Here is a 19,135-nt window from a genome sequence, read left to right as displayed (position 1 = left end):
AACAGCAAGTATGGAGAGGTCAGGAAACACAGTGGAAGTTTCTGACCATTCCTTCTCAGGCCCTTTTCATGAGCTGTAGCATCCCTTTTCCTTTGGCAAGTTGGAGCGGTGTGCTTGCGGCCATGGGGTGTGTGTACTCCGTACCACAGGAGGATTCCAGCCTGGGAAGGTCAGTTCCACATCCCCCTTTTCCTAACAGTCTTTGGCTAAACCATACTTGGAAGGACTGTTTAAATATGTTGCAAAACTTCCTCCTTGATTGAAAGCAACTGTCTACAGGCTTGGAGAGCATGCTGTAGGGAACCAAAGGGATGTGCCTGAGAATTTTTACAGCCTTTCCTTTGAGAAACAGGCAGAGTGAGAGAGTTGAAAGAACCAGATGGCCAGACTGGGATTAAGATTGCCCTGAGCTGTAGTCCTGGCTTTGCCATTAACTGTGCAAGTGACTTGATCAAGGGCTGTCCCAGGCTTGCAGTCTGGCTCCCCAGTACAGATATGGGCTTTAGCTAAGCCAGACTATGGAATGGAGTGGTGGGAACTGGGGAAAGAGCTGTGGTCTGAGCCCCAGGGCCCATTTCATCTCTTCTGTTTTTGGCATCATCACTATGAACCCCCCCCCCCCCCCCCTTTAAAATTGTATCTGGGCAGAATCTTGTGTAGTGGCTGCTAACAGACTTTATTTCTGTGCTTCTCTGGCCTGAGAAACGTTCTTGACACATCCTGAGGGAAGGAAGGGACCCTACCTCAAATGGTTCTGTCTGTATCTGGAGCCAAACTCTTCCTTTGGTGGTTGGAGGGCTTCTGCTCCTGGCAGCTCAGTCCAGCCTGGAATGGCTACTTTGGGAAGACAAGGTAAAAGGCAGTACAGAGGCATTTCCTACCCTAGACTCTCAGGGGCTCCGATTGCCCCAAAGAATAGCTGCAGATGGTCAATGATGTGACTCCCCCTAAGAGATGGCTCTGGCTGGCTGCCTTTCTGACCTTCCTGATGCCAGGAGAGTCCATTTGCTTCACGAAGCTGTCCCCAGTCACTCCGTCTGATGATTACCCACAAACATTCAGCGTTTGATAGCAGAATCAGGGGAGAATGCAGTCCTTGGAATCAGGAAGGCCTGGGTTCCAGTGCTACCTGTGACACTTAGTAGCTGTGTGACCATGGAAAAGTTACTTCATTCTGAGTCGGTTTCCTCACCTGTAACATGTGAATAATACTTATAGTTCTGACCTTAAGAAGTTATTAGGAGACTCAAACAAGGTAGTTTGTGTAAAGTGCTTTGAAACTTTAATTGCTCAATAAATCTCAGTTTCTTCTGATATAATGGAGACAGCACTAACCTAACTGGGAGATCTGGATACTTAGTTGTCTCTGTCCCCATTGGACCTTGAATAAGAGTAATGTTAATAATGTTTGAAAATCTAGTTAAGGATTTACAGAGCACTTCCAGACATGAGGCCATGTGGTCCAGCCTGGGAAAGTCAGTTCCACATCCCCCTTTTCCTAACAGTCTTTAGCTAAACCAGACTTGGAAGAGAGGGCACTGTCTCTGACGCCGATCCTGCCTCTGATGGTTACTCCCTATGCGACTTGAGCAGCTTATTGGACCCCCTCTGCAAAAGGAAGGGGTCGAGCCATTTGGCCTTTGAGGTAACCTCCAACTAGAGATCTGTGGTCTTTTAAAAAATATATTTTGAATCATGGAATTGAAAATATATCAGAACTGGAAGGAACCTTAAACTTTGTCTCATCCAACCCCCTCATTTCACAGATGAAGAAACTGAGGCCCAGAGAGGTTATGTGACTTGCCCCTTATCACACAAATAGTGAATATCTGAATCAGGATTTGAATTCAGGTCTTCCTGATTCCAAGTCCAAGCTCCATCTACTGTATTACTGGTAGAGCAGAAAATCGAGCCCAGATTTCCTAATTCTCACCCTATCATTCTTCCCTCTACATTCTTCCTGCTCCTCAGTTCCTTTTACTTGTGTGTCCTCCTTCATCACTCAGACTCTAAGGCCAACCAGGACTGTGTCTTATCCTTGGCTGTGTGCATACAGTGCCCTAAATGCCACAGATGGCCAGTCAGTGTTGGCAATGACAATGATGTTCTGGAGGGTGGAATGGGTTTTGCTGTGGCATGGTATTGATGGTGGCCTGTTACAGTGGACATCGCCTTGGCTTCAGAGTCAGATTACTTGGGTTCAAATTTTGCCTCTAAAGCTTGCTGTTCATGTGTAACCTTGGGCAAGTCACTCAGCTTTCCTGAGCTTCATTTTCCTCATCTGTTAGATGAGGAGTTGCACTAGCTAGCCAGCAAGGTCCTTTCCAGCCCTAGTTATGATCCAATGCTCATACATTTCCTGCTTTTCTTTATGTTTTGTCTTCCTGTATTAGAATGTGAGCTCCTTGAGAGCAGGGTATGCCTGGTACAGAGTAAGCACTTAAAAAATGCTTTATCTATCTATGACTCCAAGAGATAGAGCCCTCTTTTGGAGATTAAAACAATTGTTTTTGCCTCACAATGGGAGAAAGAACCAGCAAGTGTTAGAATTCATTTTTATTCACTGTAAGCTGCTTCCCTTTAAGGAAAAGGGTATTGACATCTTCAATCAGCCCCTTGCCCAGGATAGAGTAGAAGGAGCCCTGCATCTGGACCCAGAGGACCTAGTTTCACCTCCCACCTCTGGTACTGACCTTCCAGGTAACCTGGGCAAGCCCCTTAGCCTCCCTGGTCCTGAGTTTCCTCATCTGTAAAGTTAAGGGAACTGAGCTTTGTGACCTTGAAAGACCCTTCTAGCTCTTGTCTGTGATCTTATTTATGATCCTTCCAGAAAGCAATGGATGGAGCTGGGACAGTAGAACTCCTCACTCCGTTTCCCTTTCTTACTGCTCTTAAGCCCGCTGGAGTCCTAACCACTTAATGTCAGGTAGAAATAGTAATGCCTGGGAAGTTCATAGCATTTTAAGAGCAGGGCACTATTCTCTTCCCCATCCACATGGCTATAAGAATAGAACCAAGAAAAATGCATTCTCTATTACATACATATAAATGTATGTAAATGAACGAAGAAGGTACTTAGAGAGTTGGCCGTGGCTGCTTGGTGCAGTTCCAGAGAAAGGCCTTTGAGCTGGAGCGCCGGCATTGGCTGGTCGGGAGTTGTAATACCCAGAGTGCCCGCCATTTTGTCTTATTCTAGACTTAGTGTGTCAACAAGAAACATTCATGCAGACAAACAAGAATAAAAAGGGATTGGGCAGCAAACCATAAACTTCCATGATCAACATATGAAAGAAACAGAATCTGTGTGTGTGTGTGTGTGTGTGTGTGTGTGTGTGTGTGTGTGTGTTATATAAAATTTTTAACAAGGTGGGAATAAGAAGTTGTCTTACTCCTCGATTCCCTCTGAACTTCTTTTTCTGCATATTTTCCTGGATCTGACAGTGAGAGGCAGTGGGCTCTCTCTGGTGGCTACGTGGTGGCCTTGAGCTTAAGAAGACCTAGGTCCTTGGCATCTGTCTGGGAGACCTTGGGCAGTCATTGAAGCTCTTGGTGCTTTTGGGCCACTTGCTCTAAGAGCGTGTCCCAGATAAGGTGCCCATTTTCACTGGGTACGTTCATGCAGCTGAGACAATGGCACTACCAAGAATATCGTCATTATCGGTGTCTAAGATATTATTAGATTGTAATAAAATGAGATTGTCTATGGGGCGTCTGAGAGAGCAGAGACAAGAATCCCACTAGACGAGACAGTGTGGCCAGGTCCTTGTCTGTATTCAGGAAGGCAATCACCACAGTAGGGCCACTCTGGACACCAGAGAGAGTGACATGCCCACCTTGAAGGCCCAACTGAGCAGAGCAGAGCAGAGCAGCCCCTTCTGAGCTCAGCCCCAAAGATGGGCCCAGAGTAGCCCTGCTGCTGTACATGTCCCTGTCGTGGGAGCATGCAGGTGAACTGCTTGCCAGGGTTCTCCCTGTGCCTGGCTTCAGGTAGGTGTTTGTAGGAATAGTGAGTCCCACTTAGAAGTTCCATTCACTAGGACGACCTCCCAAAGAAGTCTTCTCTGCTTAAAGTACGCTCTCCTCTTTCCTTGACATTGTCTTAATTGGGCAGGGCCTTTGCAGTGCCAGTTGTTTGGATGTCATCTGGAAAGTTGCCCTTGATGGTGGTAAATCCAGAAATTGGACCTCCTGGGGTACAGGAAATGTGCTCCAGTCTGACTGCCCCAAGATGAGCTACTTGTTAAAAGCTGGGCCAAGGGATGGGCAGGACAGGCGGCCATCTCATAGAATACACTGGGAATTTTCAGGGGTCGCCTTTTCACATTACTCTTCCTAAGTGCATCTATTTCTAATGCCAGAGAATCCTGCCCTTTTTGGTCTGTAGAGAACTGGTTTTGTGCTGAGTCAGGTGGCATGTGCTACAAGGCTGCCTCTGTTGGGTAATACCACGTGAGGGCTGCCATTTCAGTGTGCAGAAAGGTCCTGAGTATGGAGCCTGGAGAGGAAGTGAGTGACCAAAAGCCCTGGGCAAGGGGTCAGTGGTGCTGCCCACTGGGCCACGCCAGCCACAGTAGCAGTACAGCTTCCGTAGTCTTCCCTTGTGTGGAGGTGAGAGGTGGATGGGAGGCTGGGGGACCTCAGCAGCTGTTCTGTGCCTCTCTTAACCCTGGGCTTAGCGTCTGGAAAACCCAGCAGCCAAGTGTGACCCAGGGCAAGTCACTGAACCTCTCTCAACTTTGGTTTCTTCGTCCGTAAAATAGGGGTGTGCACTTGATCCCAGTCACTCCCCTCTTGTGCCTGGCACATAGTAGGTACTTGAAAAGTCCTTGTTGACTTGAATTTAAAAGGGCCCTTTCAGTATGATGATGTTATATAGTAAGTAAGTGGTTTCCATTTACACTGATGCAAATGTTCTATATTTTCCATGCATATATGTATAAGCTGCCTAAGGGCAGGGGCCAATTTCATTCATTATTGAATTGAATTTAAAAGTATTTATTGAGATCCCAATGTCACTGGCAGAGGACTAGGGCCACCATTGTCTAGAACCTTGTGCCTTATAGGGGAGAAATAACACGCCTGAGGTCATTTCAGTAAATGCAAAGTGGGAGCTAAGTGCCTGGACCAAGTTGTAGCCATAGGAATTGAAAGAAAGGGGTGGCTAGAAATGGGACATTTTAAAGGACAAATTCACAGGGTTTTGGTGTCCAACCAGATGGATGTAGAGGGGTAAGAAAAAGGGAAGAATCAAAGTTGGCCTCCAAGCTTCCAACCCCGGGTACCTGGGGAAACTGTACCTTTAGTAGAAATGGCGACATCTGAAAGAAGAATCAGTTTTTGATGACATAGGCAGAATCCCAAGTTAGAAGGGAAATGAGCACGTAGGAAAAAATGGAGAGCAGTCCCCGTTCCCCCGCCATCCCCTATGATGAGAGAAAAATGGCCATTGGGATCTTTGCTAGTTGCATCATGCCTCTGTTCCAGGGATCCGCAGCACATGATTCCCGGATTAGTCAGCTGAGCAAAGCTTAGTGAGTAAATGATTCCTCACTGGGTAATGTCCCTCTCTTGGGCTTTTGTAGAGTTATTTAAATCTAAAGATCTTAAAATAGCATTGGTGGCTGCTAATCTAACTGAAAAATTGTAGGCATTTCACTTTGGAGACTTGGGTTCTATTTGTGTAGCTATAATTATCCCCTCATGAATGAAGTGCAGAGTTTCTAGACTGGTGTCCATAGTCTTGTGGGGACTGTGTCCCACTTTCTCCATGTCTATGAGATTTATTTTAAAAACATGAGATTAGGACCCATCAGTTTGGGAACTTTGTCTTCCTCTCTTTTCCTACCTCCTTCCCGGTAGCTCCAATGGAGAATGTGGAATTGAAGAGTTTAAGGAAAGACAGTTTTTCATTCCTTTTCTTTAAATGGAGAAGCCAATTCACTTTAGGTCGCTAATTAATATTCAGGCCTTTGTTTATGAAAATGATGCTGCCAATTGACTCGGAGCAGTCCAATAGAGTTTTGTTTTGTTTTGTTTCTTCCCCCCTAGCTTTGAGAATGGATTTGGGCTGAGCTGTCTGCCATCTTTCCCTCCCCACCCCCCTTTTTGCCTTATGAACAACTACACCCACTTTTGTTGGCCAGGATTAGGGCTTCTCTCTGTGACTGGAAACAGAGGAGCTTAACTGGCCCTTTCAGGAAGCAAATCTGGAGCCTCATCTTCTTGCTCTCCTACCCATTAATTAAACCTGGATCCTAAAGTTTGAGGACTGTTTCCTAGGGGACGGACTGAAGATTATGAAAGTTAGAAGGCTGGCCCCACCTGCCCTCGAATGTCTCTGCTGCATCATATCCTCACATGCTCTCTTAATTATAAGTAAATAAACATTTTTGCTTTCTGAATTTGGGCCCTTCTAATTTGGAAGTTATGATGATCCAGCAAAGAACCTCTGAGCAAATTAACAGTACAATTAAGATTATAAAGGAAGTAGTCTGTCTATTTCAGGGAAACATGGAAACACAGAGCACCAACTTAGATAAAAATAATTCTCCAGAAGCCCAGCCTGGCTGCACAATGGAAGTGGACCAGTGCGGAACTTGGCAGCATTTGTATCTGAGGGTGAGGTATTCTACCTGAGTACTCTACAGAGTGATGATCATGAGATGTCAGTGTGGCTTCCCCAAGAACAAGGCATGCGAAGGAACCTTATGTCCTTAGTAAGAGGAGGACGAGGGTTAATACTAACAACAGCTAGTGTTTCTGTAACACTTACAAAGTGCCAGGCACTGTGCTAAGTGCTACAAATATTGTGTCATCTAATCCTCAGAAGCATTATTAGGTCCATCAGGAGAAGGCCACAAACCTAGCTTTTGCAGATCTCAGCAAGGCATTTCATGTGCTGGTGGATGACATGAAGAAACACAGATGAGTTTTTTATAGTTTCTCTAACTCCCCAAGGGATTGTTGTCACGCTGGAGGAATAGTTTGGCTGCTCTAGGGTTGGTCCCATGTGACGTTTTTATCAGGGCCTTAGATTAAGGCAAGATTAGCATGCTTACTCCACTTACAGGTGGCAGCATTTTTAAAAAAGTGTTCAATGAGTTGGAATGATGGGAAGAAACCAACATGACAGATGCCTTTAGGGTAAAGAATCAGATTGCGGGTTCAGGATCGGAGCCCTTTAAACATTTGTTCACGCAAAAAGGACCTCAAGGACTGAGCCTACAGCACTGGCTATTGGCTTCTAGGAAGCCATGTGTAGCCTGCCCACCCAGCAGGGGAGGCGCTTCTGCTGTGCTCGTCAGACTTGTCAAGAGGAGGGGACTGGGGTGGTGCCTTGAGGGTCTGTCCTATTAAGGGAACGGTTGAAAGGACCTGGACAGCAGTGGGAATCAGAGGCGCCTCCCACCTGAAGAAGAGAGGAGGTGGGAGATGTGGTGGCTGTTCATGTTACAGGAGTGCTGTCCAAGTGGCATGGGAAGTCAGGATGTTCAAGAGTGAAGAGAGTGTCCTTGAGAGGCAGTGGTTCCCTCATCCCCTCCCAGGGCTTTAACTGGAGTCTGTGAAGAGGCCAAGGGGAAGGCTGGGATCCAGAGTCACCAGACACCCAAGGCTTCTTTCCAGCTAGCTCTGTGTGCCAGCCACTTGTCCTGTTTCAGCCTTCAGAATTTGATTCAATGATCGAGATTGTTAGCAAGGAAGCTCTTCCTGCCATTGACGTGCTACGCTACTTGGATGAGTGGCTCCTCATTCTGTCCACTGGGGCCAAGCAGAACAAGTCTATTCCATCCTGTTCCACATTACAGCCCTTCAGGTGCCTGAAGACAGTCCTTAGACCCCCACTGAATCTACTCCTCTCCAGTCTAAGCGCTCCTGTTCCTTAAATTGACCCTTGAATGGCTTGGTCTCAGGCCCTTCCACCATCCTGGCCACTTGCCTGATGGGGGCCAGTTTGTTGATATCCTCCATGAAGTGTGAAGTCCAGAGGTCAGACAGGGCTCAGGCAGAGAAGAGAGCAGGGGGGACTATCCCATCCTTCATTCTGGATACTCTCTGAGAGCCCCATTAGACTGGGAGCTCCTTGAGGGCAGGGACTGTCTCCTGCCTTTCTTGGTATCCTCAGTGCCCAGTGCCTGGCATGCAGTAGGTGCTTAATGAGTGCTTAGTGACTCGCTGACTGAATCCTGTGTCTCTCTCAATGATAACCAGTTGGAAAGGACAGCAAATAAAAGGATGATGTGAGCAACGATTAGTTCATCCTATGCTTATTGATAAAATTTGTCTTTTTCAGAGTCTCTACTAGTGTCAAAGATAGCAGCTTTGTGGAGAAGATGAAGAAAACGGTGAGGCTTCTTTTTTTGTTTCTGATTTTGAATTTAGACCTTCTTGGGTATTTGACATTCTAGCAGACAGTCGAAGGGAGGGTTGAGTGTAGCCTTTGTGTCAGGGGCTGTCCTCACAAACTGAGCTCTTTGGCAGACAGGGAGCGAGGAGGAGAATGAAGCCTGAAACGCAGGCCCACATTCGGATCTGTACCTCCTTAGCCTACAGCTTGTGTTGTGTCGGTCATCCATTGGCACTCAATCATATATTGCCTTTTGACATTCTCTGTGCTTTATTTAACTGACTTATTCTTGTCTGAGTCTCCAAATAGATTGTAAACTCATTTAGGTGAGGGGTTTTGTCCTTAGTAGAGATTGTTTGATATGTCCTTTGCTCGCATACTGGATTGCTTTTGTGTGGCATAGTTCTTTCACACAAGAGAAGTTCCTTTCAGTGGCAATCTGAGGGAGAACATGAGGAGAGAAGGGAAAGAGGAAATGTTCCAGAAGATGCAGCCTGAATGCCTGAACTGTTCTCCATTGGTCTTGGCTTAATCAACAGTCAGGGACTGCCCTCTTTGCTTTCTGTCTAACGTGTGTTTATGTGCCTTCCCAAAGGGCAGGAACATCGTTGTGTTTTATGGCTCCCAGACGGGCACAGCTGAAGAATTTGCTAATCGTCTTGCCAAAGATGCCCACCGCTATGGAATGCGGGGCATGGCCGCTGACCCAGAGGAGTATGACTTGGTAAGCTGTGCTTCTGCCTCAATTTTAGAGGCATCTTTAATGCATTACAGAATTCGTTGGAAGCTAAACAGAGGGGCCTTGCATGCTAAGGTCTAAGTGCGAACAGCCGTGAGACTAAGAAACAGAAGGAGGGGCTTTTAATTGTTTTCCTTTTTAGCATACAACCTCTCTCAGTCATGAGAACATGAAGGACAAATCCCTGTAGTACTAGCAAGACTCAAGATAAAGTGTTTTTCCCTTCTTGGGCTCAAGGGACCAGAGTTGCACCATTAGGCTGAAGAAAGCATCCCTGTCACCCTTTGGTGCCTGGGTTTTGGCCCTCTCCATGCTGCAAGGGCTCAGGAAGTGGTTGGGATGGCACTTTGCCCAATGACTACAACAGAGGAAACCAAAGTCATCGACTCTTCCCTCTGTGGCCTCTGTGGAGCGTTCCAGTAAGGTGGAGGCAGGAGTGTTGAGATGTCCTGCTCTCAGTCCGCGGGGATGCACAGAGTAGCTGCCCCGATGCTTTGACTAGAGAGTGGGAGGAAGGCTGCTGAGAAGGCAAAAGCTGTCTGTCCCAGGAGGAGGCAGAGGATGTGATTGTGCTGTGACAGCTGGGAGGCCCCAAAGCTTCCCTGTACAGGTGAGGCTGAGGGCCAGAGAGCCACTGTCATGATCTGAACCCAGGTCCTTCAACTCTAAGCCCCACATGGGCTCTTTACCCTTGGCCCTGTGGCCCCTGGAGAGGGAAGCTGCCCACAGTGGCGGATCGGCCAGGGCCAGCTTTTATTATTAGTTTGTTTTATTTTGAACTTAACAAACGGTAAGTTAAACTTCCACACACGCTGTAGAGCAGAAGAGTGTTCAGGAACCCAAGTCTCCTTTATGTGGAGTTTGTTTTCCTTTAAGCATGTGATCCATTCAGTGTGTCAATTTCAAAACTGTCCTCATCACAACTAGGATTCCTTCTGTTCTCTCTTTTTTTGGGGGGTGGGAGGAGAAGGGAGGGGGTAACAACTTAGGCCCCCATTGTGGCCTTTGTAGCAAATATGCTCGGCCAACCAAAACAAATTCCCATGTTGACCATGCCCAAAAATGTATTTGTTATTCTGTATCTTGAGTTCATATTTTTTCTGGCCAGAAGTTGGAAGCATTCTTCTTCATCAGTATTCTGGAATCATGATTGGTGATTGATAAGAGTTCTGAAATCTTTCTTTCTATCTTTTTAATATTTTTTTCAACTACATGTAAAAATTTTTAACATTCTTTTAAACTTTGAGTTCCAAATTCTCTCTCTCCCTCCTCTCCCAGCTCATTGAGAAGGCAAACAATTTGATATTAGTTATTCATGTGCAGTCAGGCAAAATATATTTCCATATTACTCATGTTGTGAAAGAAACCCAGGCCAAAAAAAAAAAAGTATGCTTCAGTCTGCATTTTGACTCTAGTTCTGAAATCTTTCAAAGCTGTTGTCTTGAGCTTACTGTTATTATATAAATTACTTTCCTGGTTCTGCTCTCCTCACTTTGCATCAGTGCTTACAAGTCTTCCCAGTTTTCTCTGAAACCATCACTTTCATCACTTCTTGTGGCACAATAGTGCCATAATAGTGGTTCACAGTCCATGTAACTGTTCAGTACCTAGCTCTTTATCCTGCCAGTAGGGATAGCATAAGCAACTTTGTTGAATCTAAACTTTGTTAAAATTTTCTGAAATTAAACCAAATAGAATCTGCAGAATTTTTCTGATGTATAGTCTAGTAATCCTTTCAAAAAAGGAAATGAGGTTAGTCTGATGTGACTTGTTCTTATGGGAGTCATGCTGACTTACAACGATTGCCACTCTCCTTTCTAAATGCTCACTAATCATCTCTTCAGTCAGTCCCGGAATTTACTCAAGGTTCACTGGCATATAGTTTTAAGGGTGGACCTCCTTCTCTTTGAAAACTGGCATGGCAGGCACCCATTTCTCTTCCTTGGGTCACTCTCTCATTCTTCATGGTTCCCGAGAGGTCACCAGTGGCAGGGCCGCAGCCATGTTCCTGTCTTCCTGTGGCACTCATAGGATATTCTTCCTTCAGGCCTGGTGACTCAGATTAACTGAAGGGAGCTAAGTTGACTACAGCCAAGCCTGTAGTCACCTGACCATTTTTATTTTAAACTTCCTATTCTGAAGATTGTTCTCCTTGCTAGAAAAAGCAGAAGCCAAATAAAAGTCGCTAGTACCAGCTTCCCTCTCTCCATTATTTTTTGTCCCAAACACTTAAAATAGCTGCTGTGTGTTTCCCTTATTTCTCTCTTGCCCTGTTTTCTCTTGTTTAACATGTGGTTCATTTTTGTTCTTAATTTTTTTTTTCCAAACCTCACTCCATAATACTCTTTAGAATATTCTTAACTATTCTTGGAGGACCATGGCATTCTTTAAAAAAAAAAATCTGGGTTTCCCAAAGAGATCAAAGAAAAAGGAAAAGGACTCATGTTGCTCAGTAGTGTCCAACTTTTCATGACCCTGTGGACCATAGCACCCCCAATGCTGTCCATTCCTTCTCTAATGGATTAAGGCAAACAAAGGTTAAGTGACTTGCTCAGAGTCACGTGGCTAGTAGGTGTCTGAGGCTGGGTTTGCTGACCCATATGTACAAAAATACCTGTAGCAGCTCTTTTTGTGGCAGCAAAGAATTGGAAACTGAAGGGATGCCGGTCCATTCATTGGAGAATAGCTGAACAAGTTGTGCTACATGATTGTGATGGAATACGATAGTGCTATGAAAAATGATACAGGGGATGGTTTCAGAAAAACTTGGGAAGACCTATCTGATGAAGAGTGAAGAGAGCAGAACCAAGAGAATAGTCTACATAGATAGTAACAGCCATATTGTAATGATGATCAACTGTGAAAGGTTAGTAACTGATCAACACAGTGATCCGTGATAATTCTGAAGGACCCATGATGAAAAATGCTGCCCACCTCCAGAGTGAGCTGAGGGATGCTGAGTGTAAATGGAAGCAGATTTGTTTCTTTATTTTTTCTTGGGTGTTTTTTTTGTTTTTTTGGCAACATGGCTAACGTGGAAACGTTTTGCATGACTTCATATGTATAATGGGGATTGCATTTTTTTGCCTTCTCAATGGGTGGAAAGAAGGCAGGGAGAGAGAGAAGGTGGAACCAAAAAGAAAATTTTAAATAAAAAAAATCCTATCAGATCAAAGCTGGGATGTCTGAAGGTGCTCTCCTTGCAGCCTCAAGGATTCTTGGTGCCTTCTCCTTTCTTCCTTAAAAAGATAGTTTGCTGCTTGATCAGCAGGGTTTCATTCATAAATGCTTCCCGCAGTTATTGAGACACTTTGGATGGTTTTTAAAATTTTCAGATTCTGGGATCTTGGACAATGTTTCTGAAAACTATGAAACTCACTTTCCTAAATGCTAGGGATCTCTCGAGACTGCCCAGTGCATGCTCCTTAAAGTGTCATGAGCTCTAAAGAGATAGGTACCACAGTCCCAAATGGTATTCCTTCTGCGTCCTAAGCCTTCTGAAAGATAAAATTATCCTAGCCAGGCGGAGCTCGTGGAGAAAGGCTAGAACTGTGGTGGTGTTGGTATAGAGGTGAGGAAGTTCCCTCCACCAGCGCAGATTGGCACCTTCTCTGCACCTTACGCTCTTGGGGACTTGCCCAGGGTCACACAGCTAGGATGGGTCAGAGACAGGGTTTGAACCCTGGTCCTCATGACTCTAAGTCTGGCTCTCTGTCCGCTCCAGCAGCTGCTTCTCATTAGCAAGGCAGGGCAGAAAGTTTGTCAGCTGCGTTGCCTTTAGCAAAGAGGGACTTTGAACAGGAAAAGCATGTTATGTCCCTTAAAGGACTCCATTATTCTGGGTCATGGCTGCAGATTCTAGACAGTTGCCCCCTGAGTCACACCTGCCACCTGCCTCTGGCCAATTTGATCTTCCTCCTGAGCTTCAGTGCTCTCTGGCCAGCTGGTCTCCTTCCTGTGATCTTCCCTTCACTTTTTCTGCTGTGCTTGTTTCCTGTCTTCCATAGATTTCCACGGCAGAGGGCCTTCTCTGATCTGCAGGGCTGCTCCTTGAGCCTGGCCCTTTTCCTGGCAGTATCCAAGGCACCCAGCCAGGCTCAGGCATCCGCACCTGCAAGGGCCTAGCGGCCTTTCCGCCTCAAGCTCTGCAGGTCACTGGGTTTGGTGCCGGTGTTAGTCATTCTTCTATAGACATCTGAAGCCATGAGGGTCATTTCTAAGCCCCTTGCCCCTATGGAACCTGCATCCGTCGCTCTCTTCGGTGGCCAGGTGGGTCATTGGACCTGCCTGGTTTTCTCCTCTCCTTCCATTTGGAGTTTAAAGTCCTCTGCATCAAGGGGTAGCTTGGTGGTGTAAGTGGCTAGAGCACCAGCCCTGAAGTCAGGAGGACCTGAGTTCAAATCCGGCCTCCGACCAAACACTTGACACTTACTAACTGTGTGACCCTGGGCAAGTCACTTAACCCCAACTGCCTAAAAAAAAATAAAAAATAAAAATGAATAAAGTCCTCTGCATCAGATCAGCACGTCTCTGGCCAAGTATATTCTCTGATTGTGTTCTGGGTACCCTCCCCTGTTAAGAATCCCTGATTGTAGAACCTTGTTTTACATATTCTCAGTGCTGGCCAGGTTGTATCTTTGGAGATCAGTCTTTTAGATTTTGAGCTAGACATCAGGAGGAACTAGGCCTGCTGAACCCAGTGGGCAGATAACCTGGATTCAAAATGGATTTTCTTGTGTGAACCAAAAACTGGCTATGGGAGGAATTCCAGGAGGGGACTGAGCATTCTTGGAGTAAGCGTCTGGCCTTCTGACGCGACTGCTTTGAAGCACGTCATTCATTCGAATGTAGGAGCTTTGGTGTGCACACCTCTCACTCCCTCAGTATTGACTGGGCGAGTGCTATGCTGTCCTAGGCACACGGAGCTCCTCCCTGACGCTTGGCCATCGTATTCCTGGCCCTGACTCTCCTTCCTCTTTTCTCAGGTGGATTTGAGCAGCCTTCCAGAAATAGATAACGCCCTGGCAGTGTTCTGCATGGCCACCTATGGCGAAGGGGACCCCACGGACAACGCCCAGGACTTCTACGACTGGCTACAAGAGACAGATGTTGATCTCTCTGGGGTCAAGTTTGCGGTGAGTCATCTGCCTCTTCATCCCCGCTATTCTCTGAGGGCTCGTGGACTGGACTCGAGGCGTGCCGGGGTCCGTGGCTATATGTGCCACCCCTGGGCTGCAGGGCCCCCCTATCCCACCGCAGCTGACCCGGGATGCCAGAGTCCATCACTGTTTGGAAACAATGGCTTATCATTGCCCTGTCATTGCTGCGGTCACTGGTGTTGCTGTTGGCAGAAGGGGCCTCCCAAAGCCTAGGCCAGCACGTGGAAGGGAGATGAGTGGCGCCTTGTCTGTGTCCTCCTCAGGTGATCCCCCGCCATGTGTGAGAGGCACTGTGGAGAAGGCTGTGGGGGAGGGGGAGGAGGACGAGGCCGGCAGGGTCCTGATGTCGGGGACAGCCTCTCATCGAAACCCACTCCTGCAGCTCCCTTGTTGTATTTACAACTGGGGTCCATTTTGCTTTAGGAGCTGAATGCAAAGTATGTATGCAGAGGGAAGCCTCTCAGCCTGGGGAGGGGCTGGCCATGGGGGGAAGCTGTGCAGGGGTTTCACTCCACCTGGTACATGCCCCTAGGGTTTGGAACCTCGGGGTGAGTGCTGTGGGCTTACAGACTCTGGAGGATCTGAGAAAAGAGGGGTTCCCTGGGTCGAGAAGGACCCCTGCTAGGGGATGTGTTTGGAGCTGCAAGGAAAAAGACACTTCACTTACAGTGGAGACAGTTGGGGGGCAGAGAGGGTCATCCAGGCAAAGTGTGAACTGCCTCTTCTCTGAGGGACAACTGGGAAGCAAAGGGGGTGTCAGGGGCCTGCCTTGAACCCTCGAATCCTGGTCTTCTTCCTTAAGTTCTACCTCTGGCATGAAAGCCTTGCCTTATCAGTTCAGATAGGTAATAGCTGAGCATCTTATCGTGGAGACTGGAAATGGCAAACCCGTCACGTTCCTCTCACGGCTGAACTCTGCTGGTGAAAGTCCATCTTTATGCCCTCATCCATCTTTTCCCACAAAACCAAGATGGCGGCAGAATGAGGCATTACTGCTCCTTTTTCTTTCTGCAGGTGTTTGCCCTTGGGAACAAGACCTACGAACACTTCAATGCGATGGGGAAATATGTGGACAACAGGCTGGAGCAGCTGGGTGCTCAGCGGATATTTGAACTGGGCTTGGGAGACGATGATGGGAAGTGAGTGAGCTCAGAGCCAGCCTGGGGAGGCCTGTGGCCTGGGCCTGGCAGAGTTAAGAGCCTCCTCTGAGGAGCATGGGGCTCCATTGGAAGCCTCTTCCTAGGCTCCCCTTGTCTGCCTCAGGGTGATTTCTCCTGCGTTCGCTCTGAAACCTCGCTGTGGCTCGCTGCCTCTCCATCTCAGGGTGTCCCCCTGTCACTTTCTCTGAGAGCCAGGGGCTCTGAAGGGGAGCGTTCAGTAGAGGCCTGACTTCTTGGGCCTTGCAGCTTTGCAGAAGCGTCTGGGTGGCCCCAGACCGAGGGAGTAACCCCCAGACTGGGCTGCTGAGACCAAAGCATTTCTGGCTCCCTCAGTCTTTGTTCATAAGGGAACGGCCGGGCCTCGGTGTCACTGTCCCAGGGCTGCTTTTTTGTTCTGTTAGTAAATGTGGCTCCCCTGACCCACTTGCACCTGCTGTTCTTAGTTTGGTGCCTGTTTGTAGAGCACAGCCTGCCAGCCCCAAGGCCCTTCTCCCTCTCTCCCCATTCCCTCCCCTCCCCCATCTTTCTCCTCTTTCTCTCCTTGTCAGTGACCTTTTCCCCCGCCTCCGTGGCTGCTTCTTTGGCTTTTCACAGCTTGGAGGAAGATTTTATCACCTGGAGAGAGCAGTTCTGGCCAGCTGTTTGTGAACATTTTGGAGTAGAAGCTACTGGTGAGGAGTCCAGGTGAGCATGGGCACAAGAATGGCTGAGCGTGACAAGTTGCCACAGAGGACAGGACAAGGAGAGAGGGAGGAGTGCTTGGCACAGTGGGGACAGGGGCCTCTGAAGACAGCAAGGAGGCTGTCACCCTCAACCAGCCATGGGGAAGCTGGCTCCCCTTGGCCCTCCTTCGATACAGTGTCAGGGGCCGGATTCAGATGTCATTGGGCAGAACTGAGACTGCCTGGCTACGCTTTGGCCTTCTCTGGCCCGGTAACTTGGGCAGCTGAGACTGTAACTGGGCTGTGTGGTTCTGCTCAGCCCGATGTCTGGCAGCGGTGAGTGCCCGGGAATCTGACAGGATGAGATTGTGGCCTAGGGAAGGACTGCAGGAGTCCTATCGAGAGGCCTCTTTGCCACTGGCCTGTGCTCTTCGTAAACTGTCTCAGGTACAAATGTAATGGCCTTCAAGGAAACCACATACTTTCCTCAGCCCACGTTGTCATTGAGCAGGTCATATCCCTGGGGCGGGATCGAATTGCTCCCTTGGGATCCCTAGAACGAAAGAGCCTCGTGGAATGTGGTCCAGTCTCTCCCTTCTCCCCTGTCCCATCACTTCCAGGGCAAGAGTGCCTGCCATCCCACCTGGAAGGGCTGCTCTCGTTTCCCAGAGGTTCCTTCTGCCTCATTCCCAGCTTCTGCCTTGCACACCCAGTAGTTCTATGAGATTTTCCAGTATTTGAAGGGAGCTCTCTTCTCTTCTAAACAGTGCTAGTTCCTTCGTTGTCCCTTACTGAGACAGTGCTCATTCCATTCTGATCACCTTCTGCTGTGACACTCTCTACGTTGTCATTATTTCTTTAAATGTAGTTCCCAGAACCAAATACAGCATTTCAGATGTGCTCTGGCCAATGAAAAGTATAGGGGACTTAACCCTGTGGCACCTCGTCATTCCTTGCTACCTTAGCTACCCAACCATGATCTGACCTGGTCTGGACAGCCCCACCAACTTCACGAGCACCTCTTTTGTGCTGGGGGCTGCGATCTCATGGTTCCGCGATCCCACAGGCCTATGGTCCTCACAGTTAGCGAAGATACCATCATACGACCTTAAGCTGGCATAATGGTATTTGACTAAAACCTCTTTTTCACATGGAGCACACATAGGAAAGCCAGGTTTTCCCCTCCAGCCTGTTAATGCTGTTGATTTTTTTAGCTATGTGTGCATGACATTAGAGGTGACTCTGTCAAACATCTTTTTACATTGGGGTCACTCTTCCTAGCATCTGCAAGTTCTTTGGGATTTTTTAATGTTGTGTCATCAACCTGGAAGTTATTCCTCCTGTTTGCCTTCTAAAAAATTAAGTGTGCATTTTATCTTTAGTAAAGATAGTGAGCAGGATATTGCCCAGGTGATGCCCGGGGACCTCCACCAAAAGCTTCTCTCCAAGTTAACATTAACATTAATCCATTAGTCGCCACGCCCAGCAGCTCCACATCCATCTCTTCACTCTAGTCCAACATGTCTCTCTTTTGTCCATGAGGACAGAGCTGTGTTGAAATCCAGGTAGCGTGAGAAGCCCTGTTGCAATCTCGACAGCCTTCCCTTGCATGACCCAGCCTCGTCACCCTCTGAAGCAATTACTTGCATGTGTATGTTTTGGAGGGCCCCTGAGCAGCAAGCCTGGAATTTGGGAGAGGGCCTTCTAGGCTCCTGACCACTGGCCCTTTCCTCGGGATGGCCAGCTGGAAAGCAAGTGTTTCTTTGCCCTGGTTATAACGAAGTGGGTGAAGTGTCTGGATATTGGCCCATGGCTCAAAGTTTTCAGACACCTCCTCCAGCCCATTCTCAGGTCTCAGGATCTCCCCCTAGGGCAGCACTGACCATTCTTGAGCACTGTTTTGGCCATCTCCTTTCCTCAAAGGGGAGTAGCCCCTCGATTTAGATGCAGACCCTTACACTGTGTTTGGAGGCCTAGTGAGCCAAACTTCATCTCCTGCCGTTCCCCACCTGGGACATGTCTGCTTTGTCACACGGGGCCTGCCCTGGCATGCACATGCTGTGAGAGGCAGCAGCACTCTCACTTGGGAAGAGCTGGGATCAAATCCTGGCCCTGCTGGTGATTACCTGTGATCTGGGCCAAGCCACTTCATCTGGGCTTCAGATTGCTCTTCTCCAAAACGAGGGACTCTGAAGACCCCTTTGCCTCCTTCTGGCTCCAGATCCTATGAGCTCCACCCCCCCCCCCCCCAAGGGAGCCAGCCCTTGTAACAAAGGAAAAGCAATTCAGGCTAGCCAGTACATTGACTGTGTTGGACATACTGTGTGCACCCTGACAGGTCCACCTGGGCTCTGTTTCTTCTCTTTGCCCATAATCAGACAGTGTTGGAATTGCTTTTCAGAATGATTGAATGTGCCGTTGGTAATAGTGTGCCGTCTTTCTGTGGCTCCTCTAATACTGGCTGCAGATTCTGTCCTTTGGCAGCTGCCAATCTATGGGGGTGATAGTTGTGATTTAGAACATTTTTACGTTTTTTCACATAGTCCAGCCACTTGCAGTTGTTTTGAGAACTGTTCCTGTTCGTTGCACACTTACCTATTGGGGAATTGTTCTTGGCCTCAAATGCTTGTGAGAATTTCCTCCCTATCTTGAATATCAAACTTTGCTTTCCTTTTCTTTCACATCAAGCCTGGTCTTGCCTTAAAAGGAAGTTGATTCCACCTGGTTTCAATGATTCCTTAAGTCCTCAGCCCTCAGCTTTGGGTTTGCTTGTATTCATTTTTTGCACATGGGAAGTCCTTTTTTGAGGCATGTCCTCTCCCTCCTTGAGTAGACCCCAAACCCTCAGTGGGCCTGCTCAGCCCCCATCTTTTGTTTTGTAATCCTCACCTAAATATCTGGCACCACCAGGATTAGTGCATGGGCAGTGAGTCCCGGCTCCCTGACTTTCTCAATTCCACCTTTCAGCATTCGTCAGTACGAGCTGGTGGTACACACGGACGAGAACATGAACAAAGTGTACACCGGGGAGATGGGCCGGCTGAAGAGCTATGAAAACCAAAAGCCGTAAG

The 19,135-nt window shown here is 47.7% G+C and overlaps 1 protein-coding gene across 3 annotated transcripts in view; it reads left to right on the top strand.

Annotated features, from left to right (window-relative positions):
• LOC114042904 (NADPH--cytochrome P450 reductase) overlaps positions 1-19,135 on the top strand; it is an 80,863-nt gene that overhangs the window by 52,651 nt on the left and 9,077 nt on the right. For all 3 annotated transcript variants that reach the window (XM_027861682.1, XM_027861681.1, XM_027861683.1), the window contains exons 3-8: positions 8,291-8,342; positions 8,940-9,068; positions 14,069-14,218; positions 15,257-15,381; positions 15,997-16,086; positions 19,032-19,130. In XM_027861682.1, coding sequence (XP_027717483.1) covers positions 8,291-8,342; positions 8,940-9,068; positions 14,069-14,218; positions 15,257-15,381; positions 15,997-16,086; positions 19,032-19,130 — 645 coding nt within the window. The remainder of the gene's footprint in view (positions 1-8,290; positions 8,343-8,939; positions 9,069-14,068; positions 14,219-15,256; positions 15,382-15,996; positions 16,087-19,031; positions 19,131-19,135) is intronic.

The sequence above is a fragment of the Vombatus ursinus genome, unplaced genomic scaffold, assembly GCF_900497805.2.
Source record: "Vombatus ursinus unplaced genomic scaffold, bare-nosed wombat genome assembly UNPS02014768.1, whole genome shotgun sequence".
In the NCBI taxonomy this organism is placed as follows: Eukaryota; Metazoa; Chordata; class Mammalia; order Diprotodontia; family Vombatidae; genus Vombatus; species Vombatus ursinus.
Note: the sequence above shows the minus strand (reverse complement) of the source record. Positions and strands in the feature narration are given on the sequence as shown.